The 13183-nt window shown below is 32.3% G+C and overlaps 1 protein-coding gene across 1 annotated transcript in view; it reads right to left on the reverse strand.

Moving 5' to 3' along the window:
• The window catches only part of FASTKD1 (FAST kinase domains 1), a 34135-nt gene that overhangs the window by 6628 nt on the left and 14324 nt on the right, over positions 1-13183 (reverse strand). The window contains exons 6-12 of the mRNA XM_054562315.1: positions 12486-12596; positions 10860-10991; positions 5970-6456; positions 4529-4643; positions 1432-1560; positions 515-646; positions 48-161 (exon numbers count right to left, since the gene is read on the reverse strand). Of these exons, the coding sequence (XP_054418290.1) occupies positions 48-161; positions 515-646; positions 1432-1560; positions 4529-4643; positions 5970-6456; positions 10860-10991; positions 12486-12596 (1220 nt within the window). The remainder of the gene's footprint in view (positions 1-47; positions 162-514; positions 647-1431; positions 1561-4528; positions 4644-5969; positions 6457-10859; positions 10992-12485; positions 12597-13183) is intronic.

The following is a 13183-nucleotide window of genomic DNA, read 5'->3' on the forward strand; positions in this document are numbered from 1 at the left end:
AATCTTTCTTGTTAAAATTCCAGTTGATAGGATAAGTAAAGACTTACCTATCATGTGGTAGTAAGGTGTAAGAACCGAGGCTTTTACACAATTGATTCCTCCTAGTACCTCTGCTAACATTTTATAAATCTGCTGCTGTGCTCCATTCAGGCTGCCAATATCTTTATGAAAATAAAAACAATTAGTTCACTTAAAATGATCAGTTTTTGAATAAAAATCATCCAATTCTACAAACTGAAAAATAAAGATTAATATTTCCAAGAGCATCAGTGTAATACTATATGCAATGACACTAAATTCAGTATAAGTTCTTTGCTCTCTACCAGGAGTTTTAGTATCCTAAATATTAAGAAATTCTTATAACACAAATCTCACAAAATGATTCCATTGAACAGGTCATGGCACTGTTGGGAACTCTGGTGTCATGGTTAGGTTTAAAAATAGTAACAAGGCACTGCCACAATAATTTACTTTAGAATTAAACTTCACTTTCTGACCCAAAGAAAACTCACACCTTTGTTATAATATTGTTGACAGAAGCGGTCATGAAACCATGGAATCTGATACTCAGGGCATTCCAAGCAGACGGCTCTATTTAATTCCATAAGACGAAACTGGACCCTCATACTTAGCGATGAACATAAAACTGAAATAAAAATACATAGTAATGGATTTTGATAGCTTGGCCCTAGCAAAGACAATCCACTTTTTCACATTCATTTATCCCCATTATTGGCTGATACTTTTATTTTCATAAAATCATTTCAGTTACACATATATGCTTTATATTTTTAAGTTATTACATTCAGAGGCATGATTAGGATCAACTCCTACGTGGTTTCCACTGATTATTAATTTTAAAACTACATTTTTAAAAATACTACCAAAAAATTGTCATTGATCTAATATTCCACATTTAGGAATCTATCTCCAGGAAACAAAAATGAGGTCAATGATTCAGGTATAACAATCACTACTTATAATACAACCTCTAAGATAAGCAAACTTTATTACATACATACAATGGCAGGTTATGTAGACACAAAAATATTGTGACATCAAAAAATAGTTAAGGGTGTAGAAAATTAGTCAAGATATAGTTCAATGACTAAAGGTAACATACAAAAGCAAATGCATAAATAATCCAAATTTTGTTTTAAAATATATATAGATCTATAAACATACACATAAAAGCAGGAGAAAGACAGAAAAGAAACACACCAAACATTAAAAGTAGTAGTTTCACTTGGTGGTAAGGTTGAGACCTTTTATTTTCTGTTTTACATTTTCTGTGTTTTCCAGATATTCTACAATAAGCAGGAAATACTTCCATAAGTATTTCAAAACAAAAAAATAACATTCAAGTGCTTTGGTATAGGTTGAGCTGAAACTTTGATAAAAAATAAATAACAATAAAATGTAGATACATACATTCAAGTTGAGAATCCAATCTGCCTAAGAATTTGATGTTAAAAATTGTCTTTATCAGATCCTCTGGAAAATATTCACACGTGGCCAAATAGAAACCAAGAAACACTAACACGAGAGGATCTAATATACCTAAAACAGAAGAAAGATTTTTTAAAAGGTATAATGTACAGCCATCTCACGTATAGATTAGCAAACACTTTATTCAGGTAAAATTAGGTTTTTAAAAAATGATGCAAACACAACCTTGCCAAAACTAATATATATTGTTACAATACTGTCAGTGGTGAGGTGGTACCTTTGGGTGGGGGCGGATTAGGAAAGGGAGGCAGGGAGAAGGGTACTGTGGTAATATTCTGTTTCTTGATCTGTGTACTGATTCTCTGGGTGACTCAATTTGTATAAACTCATACTATATGCTAAGGACATGTAAATGTTTATTGTTAAAGAACCTTCATAAAAAGTTTTTTAATTGCCTTGAAAGGAAAAAGAATTCAAACCTAAAGGTCAACAGTGTATATAAAAAGGAGAAATGACCCAGGTCTCTATGTATTCAGTACTCAGAATGTGTTAGGTATCACTGTAGACACTTTACAAATATTAACGCATTTAATATATTTTTAATTGATTGCTTTTTTGAGAGAGGGGAAGGAACAAAGAGAGAGAGACACATTGATTTCTTGTTCTGTTTATTGATGCATTCACTGGTTGATTCTTGTATGTGCCCTGACCAACGATCGAACCTGCAACCTTGGTGTATTGGGATGACACTCTAACCAGCTGGGCTACCTAGCCAGGGCAAGTATTAACTCATTTAAATCTCACCTCAGTATACAGTAGAAATGGTTACTATCTCCACTTTATAAATGAGTATACAGAGATGCATAGGAGTTAAATGACTTGCCCAAAGTCACACAGTTAGCAAGTGGAGGGTGAGATTCAATCTGGACAGTCCAGCCTGGAGCCTGGACCACTATACTTGGCTTCTCTGTAGGGATTTCCGATCTCCAGGCTGAGTGCACACATTCACGCAGCTCAGATCTCTCCCAGTGCCCTCTCCCTTACCTGTCACCCAGCAGCATGGCACATATCCCAGAGTATAAGGGTTGAGATAATTTAGCTGATCTGCCTCATTCAAGAGACATTTCTGATGAAAGGGAAGGGGTCATCCAGAACACCCTATTGCAGCAATATTTTGTAAAGTACAAAAAAAATTGAGTATTTTCTTTTGGGTTTTTTGCTGACTTTATTTAATATAGCAAGATCAAGGTAAATAAGGTAAATACTCATAGTGACAATCTCCAGCAGCAAAACTGATCTGTCAAAACTAACATTCAAAATAAATTATTACTCCATTAGATATTTTAAATTGTACTTATAAAAGTCTCCAATAATTTTCAAACATTCTCTTACTGTCTTTTTTTAAAAAAAAGCTGTAATTGTCAACCTTTTTTTCTTGATTTTTACCCTTAATTAAAAAAAAAAATCTAGTATCCACGCCTCTATTTAGAGAATATGGGAAGAGATGTACTTTCATTTCCTTCTGAAACATGAGCAAACTAGGAGAGCATATTCTAAGACTCAGTTTCAAGTCTCACCTTTCCACATACAGCTGTGTTACTAAAAAAGGATGTATATAAATGCTGTACATGCATACACTCAATTCATATATAAACATACTTTTCACAGTCCCATTTTACTTGACTATTAGCACACACAATAGTATTAGATATGGTTAGGCACTATCTGGGCTATAGATCTCACAAAAATGTAGCAAAGTCTATGAGCATGATACTGATACAACTAATTATTTGTCTCGGTCTCACACCAGCTTAACTGTTGAAACTGAGAGAAAGAATCAGATATTATGCGTCTCCAGATGTCATACAAATATTAGGTACACAGCACCACATACAAGGCATTTTTGCTAAAAATATTTAATCTGAATCTAATCATCTACTCCTAATTTCTAGTTTACTAGAAATACTGGAGATGAAGAAGCAGGGTTTTAACAGAAAGCAATCAGACAAATCAGTAATGTGAATAATCCACAATAAATGGCCAGTATCTTTTTTTTATGGCCAATATCTTTTATTAAAAAAAAAAAATACCAAGGAAAAAAGATAGGGAGAAAGTGATATAACAACTCAATATTTGCTGCTTTAAAAAAAAAAAAGGTTATGAAAGGCAATTTGGTAAGATTTGGGAAAATTTGATTATGGTATAGATGGCATGTGTTCATTTTCTTAAGTGTGATACTGAATGTCCTTATAACCTCAAATATTTGAGGCTGACGCTTCAAACAGTTCATCATACGTAAACACATGTGCATGCACATGCACACACAGACCAAATGCGGCAAAATGTTAACCATCATTCAAAAGATAGATTGTGGGTATATAGTACGTAGATGTTTGTTATAGTGTTATTTCATTTTTTTCTATATATTTGAAAGCTTTGGTAAGGAAATGTTAGAAAAAACAAAAACCTTTCCCCCAAGTCAATCTCAAGCAAAAACAAAACCAAAATAAAACCAAAAACGCAGATAATATTCTAGACTCTATGAGGTCAAAGAGATAACAGCCACATGAGTGAACCTAGAATGGATCCTGTGTAAAAAGCCACAGTATTTTGTATTTTCGGAATAATGAAGGTGATTTGCACATTCACTGTGTACTATATATTAGGAGAGTACTAATTTTCTTAGGTGTGAAAACAGATTTGTGATGATATAGAAGAAGTTCATTATTCTTAGAAAGGTATATGCCAGAGTAATTAGTGGTGAAGGGTCGCAATGCTTGCAATTTACTTTGAAACGGCTCAGGAAAAAAATAGCAAGAGCAAGAGAGACAAACAGTAAAGCAAATATAGTAAATTGTTAATGATTGTTAAATCTATCCAATGAGTATATAGGTGCTTGTTCTTTCTTTCAATTTTATCCATGTTTGACACTTTACTTAATAAAGTTTCAAAAATGAACACAAACTTTTTTTTTTAGGAATAGCACTCATAGCTACTATGGTTACCCTTTAAATGAGAAATATCAGCAACAGTATCCTCCCACCTATTCATTCATCTTAATACCAAACAATACACCTACTTAAGTAAGAATTAAGGTGTTGAATGCAAGTTCCAAAAAATTCATCCCTTTGAGGTGGATCATAGTTCAAGATGCTGAATGGCAGAATAATAGCAAAGATTGCAAAAGGATGGATCTGTATAAACAGAACAAAAATATTTAGTTTAAGCCTCAGTAAAACAAAATTTTAACCTAATGATTTTAGGTAGAGATCTTTTCCTAGCACGTCCATAGTTAAATGAACGTATCTATAGTTAAACAATGAATGTATCACTCTGTTTATTTTCTACCCTGCTATAATAAATAACCCCACCATTAACTTCTAGTAACTCTGAGTATTAATAAAGAAAAATGAAGTCAGTTAACTTACCAATTAATTTTATTAGGTATAAAATCCCATTCCAGAAATTCACTAGTCATTAAAATGAATGGGAAATAGTATCACTAATTTATATGATATCAGGGCATTTTGTAGATTCATGTAATGTAATTAATGGAGTGTCTTAGTTTATAATCAGAATTTATTTGTCTTTCATTCAGTTTTTTTATTTCACTATTCACTCATTCATCCAATATTGCCAAGAAATATACTAAGCAAATAAGACACACTTTTATTTTCTTTTGAGAGAAATACTAAGTAAAAGCCTTATCCTTACATATACAATAAATTTTGTCAACTTCTTATTTAACCCAAAAGGCAGCATTTTATAAGTAAGTTCCAGGAATGAATTTGTAAGAAGATACACTGACAATTTAAGAATACAGTAGACCCTAAACAACATGGCTTTGAATGGACTACATGGATCCACTTATATGCAGATTTTCTTCAATAAATACCATAAATATACTTTCTCTTCCTTATAATCTTCTTAATAATATTTTCTTTTCTCTAGCTTGCTTTATTGTAAGGATACAGTATATAATACATATAATATATAAAATATGTGTTAATCAACTGTTTCTGTTATCCAGTCAACCATAGACTATTAGTGGTTAAGTTCTGGGGGAGTTAAAACTTATATGAGGATTTAATAACCCAATGAATAAACATTGTTCAAGGGTCAACTGTACTGAAGTCAGTGGATAATTTACAATTTTCTGTTTCATTTCTTCCACCTTTGAATGTAATTGTTTTTAAGTAGTAAAAGTAGTATCACAGGATTTCAGAAAATAAGAAAAAGGGAAAACAAAGATGATTCACACTCTAATATCCTAATATAACCAGTACTGTTTTAAGTGTTTCCTTCTAAACAACAAATTTTGACTACTGATCTTAATAGTCTGCCCATAACTGCAATGCTGGAGAAAAAAGGATTAAGGGGAGAAAAAATAAATTGCTGAACCAAAAACTAGACTTTAATTTTTAAACTTCAAATTCCAATCAAGTTCTCAAAGTTATGATAAACCTTTATGTTTTCACAAGTTGACAACTACATAAAACTGTGTGACGTTTCAACTTCACCTTTTCAATCTGCTGAAGGACCACTGAGGCTATCTTATCAAGTAGCAAAGTACTGAGGTAGTTAGTTCTAGAAATAAAGGATGCAATTCCTGCAACATTTATGTAATTAATTTCATCCATCAAACACTGTAAAGTAGCAATTGTTTCTTCAAGAAGTGACTCAGCAAACCAGTCTCCTTTCAAAGATTTAAGTTCTTCCCATAACAGATTCAAATTGTTGTATTTTTGTAGTCTCTGACGACCATAGTGATCTAATTTTTGAAGTAGTTTCAGCTGTTTTCCAGTAGTACTATCCAGATACACGTGACCATAGTGAATCCATCTTAAAACTGAAGTGGCAAAACTATTCAGGTCATTTAGGTCACACTGTGGTAAAACTGCTTCAATTCGAGATATCCCCGTTTCATCTAGGTGAGGAGATGGAAGCAGAGAAATAGCAGAGACCAGAATGGAAATCTCACTAGGTTTGACACTAATTTCCAAGTAACTATAAAGAAAGGAGGGAAAGTTAAAAGAACAAAATTAGTACATCAGCAAAAAAAAGCCAAAACATATATAAGTATTAAAACGTGGATATGTAATTGTTATAATAATTACTAGATTGGATAGGATTAAAATACAAGTTAATTGAGAAAGGGTTAACTAATTCAAAGATGACAGGTCCATAAAGAGTTACTAAGGGAAGCCCTAAGATAATCTAAAGCACATTCCAAATTTTTTATGCAAAAACAAAACCATAGCCCCTGAAAACAAAAGGTCAATGTCAGAACATTGGAACAGTATTTCTTTCCAGTGCTGCTGCTAGAGACATAATTGGGGCTAAAGAATTTCTGATATGACCTGGCAGGAGGTGGTACCTAGTATAAGCACTGGCATACACTGATCATTCAATTATATTGGTTCCTATCTTACTTGATATACAGGAAGTCCAGCCTTAAAAAGTCCCAGAAAACACACACTATTGACTCCATTCTTTATTCTGACTTTGCCAAACTCCATGGTTAGATTCCTACCACCAGGACAGCAGCTGTTAAAATCAAATTAAAAACTGGGAGCTTTGAAAGAATCTTTAGGTTTAGAAGTACTAGAAGATATAATCAAATCTAAATTAAAATTAAGTGACTTTTTAAAATAGTAAACAAACATATTGAAATAAACATAATATTCAATGCTAGCAAGGGTACATTGATACAGGCATTCTCATTCACTATTGGTAAACTTTAAAAGTTGCTATAACCTTTCTGGAAAGTAATTTAACAGTATGGCTCAAGAACTTTGCAGGTAAGTATATCATTTGACATGATCCTTGTCACGGAAACTATCCTCAGAAAATATCTAAAAGACTGGCAAAGATTTCTGTTACATTATTAATCATATTTTTAATGTGGCTAAAATTTGAAAACAGTCTACTCAGTGATGGGAAATAGGTTAAGTAAATTATGGTAGTCATATAATGAGTAATATCCAGTCGCTAAAAACATTTACAAATAGTTCTAAATGATGTAGGGAAATGCTAATAAGGTTTAATGGGGGAAATAAAATAATATCTATCCTCATGTTCATGATTCTAAACTATTAAAGAAAAAAATATATATATATATATGTACACAATATGTAGGTGTGTATAACAAGGAAATAAACCAAATGTTTAGAGTGGAGGAATGGTTTTATAAATGACTTTTATTTTCTTCTTTATACTTTTTTCTATTTTCAAAATGTTTTTTCATATCAGACAGGTAACGTGCTGACATCATAAAAAGGTCTGAGGGAAAAACAAACAAAAATTCATACACACAGACAACAGTATGGTGGTTGCCAGAAGGAAGAGGGGTGGGAGAGTAATAAAGAGTAAAGGGGGTCAAATATATGGTGGCGGAAGATTTGACTTTGGATGGTGAACACACAATGCAATACATAGATGATGTATCATAGAACTGTACACTTGAAACCTAAATAATCTTATTAACCAATGTCATCCCAATAAATTTATTTTTTAAAAGAAGTTCGAGGAACCGAGGGAGGTAATAGCATGAATACCCAATCATCACCCTCTGAACCCCAAAAAAGTCTCAAAATGATTTTTATATAATATTTGGCCCAGTGCCTGTGACAAAGTAAGTACTCAATAAGTACCAATGGAATATTTTATTTATAACTACAAAAAATTAATACACTGTTTTATATAAAAAAAAGAAAGCCTCCAAAAGCTGTATCTAATTGCAGAATTGACTCAAGGGAAAAAACTCTCAGTGTTTCCTAATCCTGTGATACTTGTATAAAAATAAACCCCCAACAAACAAAATCTCTCTAACCTCCAATTGATGTTTTTCCTTGTGATTCATCCTCAAATTCCAAAATTTACATATGCACGTATGTTTATTTATAATACCACCACATAGTCACCAGCATGGCTAAAATTAGAAGAAAAGGCCAAGCATTGGGAAGATGGTGAAGCAAAAGGAATGCTCACATTCTGCAAGTGGGAAGTGGCTAGTCCAGCCTCTTCATATTCCTTGGTAAATATCCACAGACATGCATATATATGTTCGCTAAAAAGTTATGTACAAGGATATTCGTAACAGCACTATTTATAATAGCCAAAAAATGGAAATAAATTAAATATACATAAAAAATGGAAATTAAATTAAATAGATATCAAAGAATGGATAAAAAATTTTTTTTATTTTTATGAATACTATATTGCAAAAACAAAGGTAAATCTCATAAAAAATTGAGCAAAAGAATCTAGACGGAACGGGCAAAATTAATCCATGGAGTTAAAAGTAGGGATAGTAATTAACCTGGGGGAGGGCATGTGGGAGAGCAGGCAGGATAGTAAGGAGGGGATATATATTTTTTATGTAGATTATAATTAAATGTGTTAAAAAATGTATTAGTCCAGTATATGAATTCCCAGGGTTCCCCTAATAGTTTCAGGAGGTGTTTATATAAACATGTATGTGAACTAGTTTGATTAGATTGTGTTCCTTCACACAATCTGTACTGAAGTGGGAAAAGGTGATTCTGAAGCATAACATCTCCCAAGTAATTTTTTGAAAAAAATTTAAACTACAGAGATATAAGGGCTCTTGCTACTAAAAATTACTAAACTTCACCCTGGCCAGGAGGTTCAATTTTTTGGAGCATCGTCTCCTACACTGAAACGCTGTGAGTTCAATCCCACGTCAGGGCACATATAGGAGGCAACCAGTCAATGTTTCTCACAGCCATGTTTCTCTCTCTCTCTCTCTCTCTCTCTCTCTCTCTCTCTCGTTTTCTATTCCCCACCCCTCCTTCTTCTCTCTCTCAAATCAATAAACACATCCTTGGGTGAGGATTTTTAAAAAATTAAAAATTAAAAAGGAATTAGTAAACTTCAACACTGTCATATTTGCTTCAAGTCTTTTTATAAAGGAAATAAAAACATTACAGTTAAAATGAAATCTTTTTTGACACTCCCAGTACTATCTCATTTTCCTATTAACATACCTAGAGGCAAAAAGAATTATATAATTTAATTTTTAAAAAAATACTTGTACACCAAATAAATCATGTCTCTGGACCTGTTCATGACATTTCATTTATAACATAAAATTCTTAACTCAGAGGCTATGTGAAGGTCTATGCTAAATATGGAAAAGATAAAGAAACAATAATCCCTCATATAATCACCTTGATAAGAATAAAGTATTTCAGAAAAGTGTGAACCTTATTATAGCATACATAATGAGCTAAATTCTCATCTGATTAAGTGCCACCTCTTATTCTCCAGTTCAAATCCTTCTTAGCCATTATGGTATATCACTTTATCAAAATAAAATCATTTTCAACTATATGCCAATTTTTTTATTAAGACATTGAGCATCATGCCTAGTGTTTCAGAAATTACCATAAGAAATCAAACTGGTATGGAAAAATAGAGGGGGAAAAGATTAATCTGATTTTAATTGCATTCAAGTTATTATTCTGATTTTTTTTAAACGATTTATTTATTTATTTTTAGAAAGAGGAAGGAAGGGAGAGAGGGAAAGAAACATTAATATGTGGTTGCCTCTCATGCGCCCCCTACTGGGGACCTGGCCTGCAACCCAGGCATGCGCCCTAAACTGGGAATCGAACAGGAGACCCTTTGGTTCTCAGCCTGGCACTTAATCCACTGGGCCACACCAGCCAGAGCAATTCTGATCTTTAAAAATTTTAATATAAAACTACATTTTAATCTAATGAAAGTCAATGGAAAACTGAATAACTCCTTAGTTGAAATATCAATGCTACATTCATAGAAAAGCAGAGAATTGTAAATTATAAAAGAAAAATTCTGTATGAAAATACCTTCTCATGAACATTCCCTTTATACATCTTATTTTTAAAATTACACATTAAAAAAAATTTTCAATTACATTTATCAGAGTGACATTGGTTAGTAAAATCATACAGGTTTCAAATATACATGTCTATAATACGTGATCTGTATATTGCACTGTATACCCAATACCCAAACTCAAATCATCTTCATTAAAATAGGCAGAAAAACAACTGAAGGACTCTAAATATGAATGTTCCCAAATTCATATTGCCTTCTTCAGCAACTCCAATATTTTCATGATTATTCTATTCCAGCAGGAAAGAGAATGGCTTGGCTTTTACTGATATTCATGCCCTAGGAAACTCATTACCTTACTGGCCTCATTTCCATTTCAAAATATACCAAGGATAAGCATTGGCAGAATGGATGGGGAAAGATAAGTATCTTAACATTCTTAATAAGCTACCCAATTCTATCTCCAAAAGTTCCACAACTCTTTACATAATTAAACAAAACTAGATTACAGACTGAAAGATTAGATTATAAAATGAAAGACTCAACAAACGATTCTACTTTAATCTTACCTAAGCAGCAATTCTCTAAGTCTCACAAAAAGCTCTTTACTCTGGAAATGTAGACAAGTCAATCCTTCAGTTATCTTCAGTAACTCTACTGGTTTATAATTATCCAAATTCTTATGCAGAATTGAAGCAATTCTAAAAAGAATGATAAAACATGTTATAACCAGTTCATTCATTTATTTCTTAAACATCTACTGAGGAGCTCCTTCCATACCAGACATGCTCTGTGCTACAAAAACAGCAATGAATGAGACAAGGTTTTCTTTTCTTGAAGAAATGTTTCAAGATGGTGATAGAAATATTGCCAGGTGGATAGTAGACTTATGGGGCCGAGGGGGTTATCACTTCATAACTTATGTAAGTTATCTAACCACTATGCTGTATACCTGAAACTAACATGATATTGAATATCAAATGCAATTGAAAAATAAAAATAAATTAATTTTAAAAAGATGGCGACAGAAATGTCACAAAATAGAATGAGGTAAGAGCTATCAATGAAGTGTGAATGAAATATTTAAGTACCAATAGTAAAAAGAGAGAAAAGCATAGTTTTACTTCCTAAATTAAAATAAATCTCACAGAACAGAGCTATCAAATTCCATATCCTCCCGCCCAAAAAATCTTTACCAAGAGTTACTAACAATAAGCAAAACTGATTTAATTTTTTTCCTTTAATCCACTGGCCCTCTAATACAGATGCTTAAAAGCAATGAGAAACATGAAGACACAGTAAGTTGAAGGAATAGGGCAGAAGGAATATTTTTAAAAAGGAATATATGATAGATAATAAAAAGTTACATATACAGGATCCAGCACAAATAATACCCCTTTTTTATTACATCATAAGCATGTAATTCTAACATAACAATATCACACTCAAGCACACCATATAATATTTTAGGTGAAATGTTCACATTAAAACTATCAATTATTACACCCATATTACTACCCTACCAACCACACGTAAGCAGGCATTAGTTCTGCCACACTCTGTATATAAACTGAACTAAGAAAATTCTCCTTCTTAAATCTCGAGTTAACAAAAAAGTAAAAATACGATAGTATGATTTCAAGGTAAAAACCGTGGTGTGAAACAATTCAAGCTAACAAACATGGCAACTGTTTTGCACAAACTGTCCTTTAGAAAAGTAGGATCCTGCTCTCTGGTCTCCACTTTCCTAGACAATGATACTTGGCTTGAGAATAACAACAGTAGCAAATGAAATGAAAAATGCTATCAACAGCCCTAGCTGGTGTGGCTCAGTGAATTGAGTGCTAGCCTGCAAACCAAGGGGTCATCAGTTCGATTCCCAATCAAGACACATGCCTAGGTTGCAGGCCAGATCCCCAGTAGTGGGTGCACAAGAGGCAACCACACATTGATGTTTCTCTCCCTCCCTTTCTCAAGTGAAAAAAAAAAAAAAGGAAAAATGCTATAAACAACTTTAGAATCTCTATTTTGAAAAACAAACTTTTTTTAGGAAATAATACCTTAAGTGTTAAGACTTTATTTCTTCAAAACCGACAGCTAGATTATATGAAAAAAAACCCATAATTTTTCCTCAAAAATATAATTACTTATGAATGACAACTAAACTTAACAGCATGAAATTCAGGAAGGACTACTTTTTAATCAGACGTGAATTTCTGGTTTCCATCTTTTCCATTGCCCCCATCACTGCCAGGGCTTGCTGGCCAGTCAGCTCCTCTGACATCAGTAATATAGTTGATTCAAGTCTAGAAGCAAAGAAAAATATTTTTATGTTGAAAAACTGATAATTAGTTTATTTTAAAAAGTTTTAAGTAGCAGTCCTTAGATAACAAATAGAAAAAATAATGAAAAAAACTGAATTCCAATATGTATATAATTTCAAAATCAAATAAAAATATTTTTTTCAAAGTAATTAAGGCCTCAGTATAATCTAATCTTATACTCTTTAAAAATAGACAAGTTTTTTAATTGATTTTCAAATTAGATAAGGTTACAATGGTAATAAAACACAATAATTCAGTGAAATTATTCAATACTAGAAAGCTAAAGAATTAACTGCCATTCTAACAATATCCCAATTTTTAAAAATTGAGTAAGATTTGATCAGGAGGTCAATATATCTGCACATTGACAGAAATCTTATATACTAAGTACTTGCTGTAACCTTATAAACTGAAAATGTATAAAAATGGTCCATTTTGAAACTATCCAAAATAGCGCAGTAATAAAAAGTATTTATGTCTTTTAGAAGACAAGCCCAAAACATGAAATCTGAAGACAGCAGGATAAACTAATTTTCTACCCATACTACTCTACACCATCCTTTTCACCA

The sequence above is a fragment of the Pteronotus mesoamericanus genome, unplaced genomic scaffold, assembly GCF_021234165.1.
Source record: "Pteronotus mesoamericanus isolate MK-2021 breed Mesoamerican mustached bat unplaced genomic scaffold, CSHL_Meso_final scaffold_651, whole genome shotgun sequence".
Taxonomy (NCBI): Eukaryota; Metazoa; Chordata; class Mammalia; order Chiroptera; family Mormoopidae; genus Pteronotus; species Pteronotus mesoamericanus.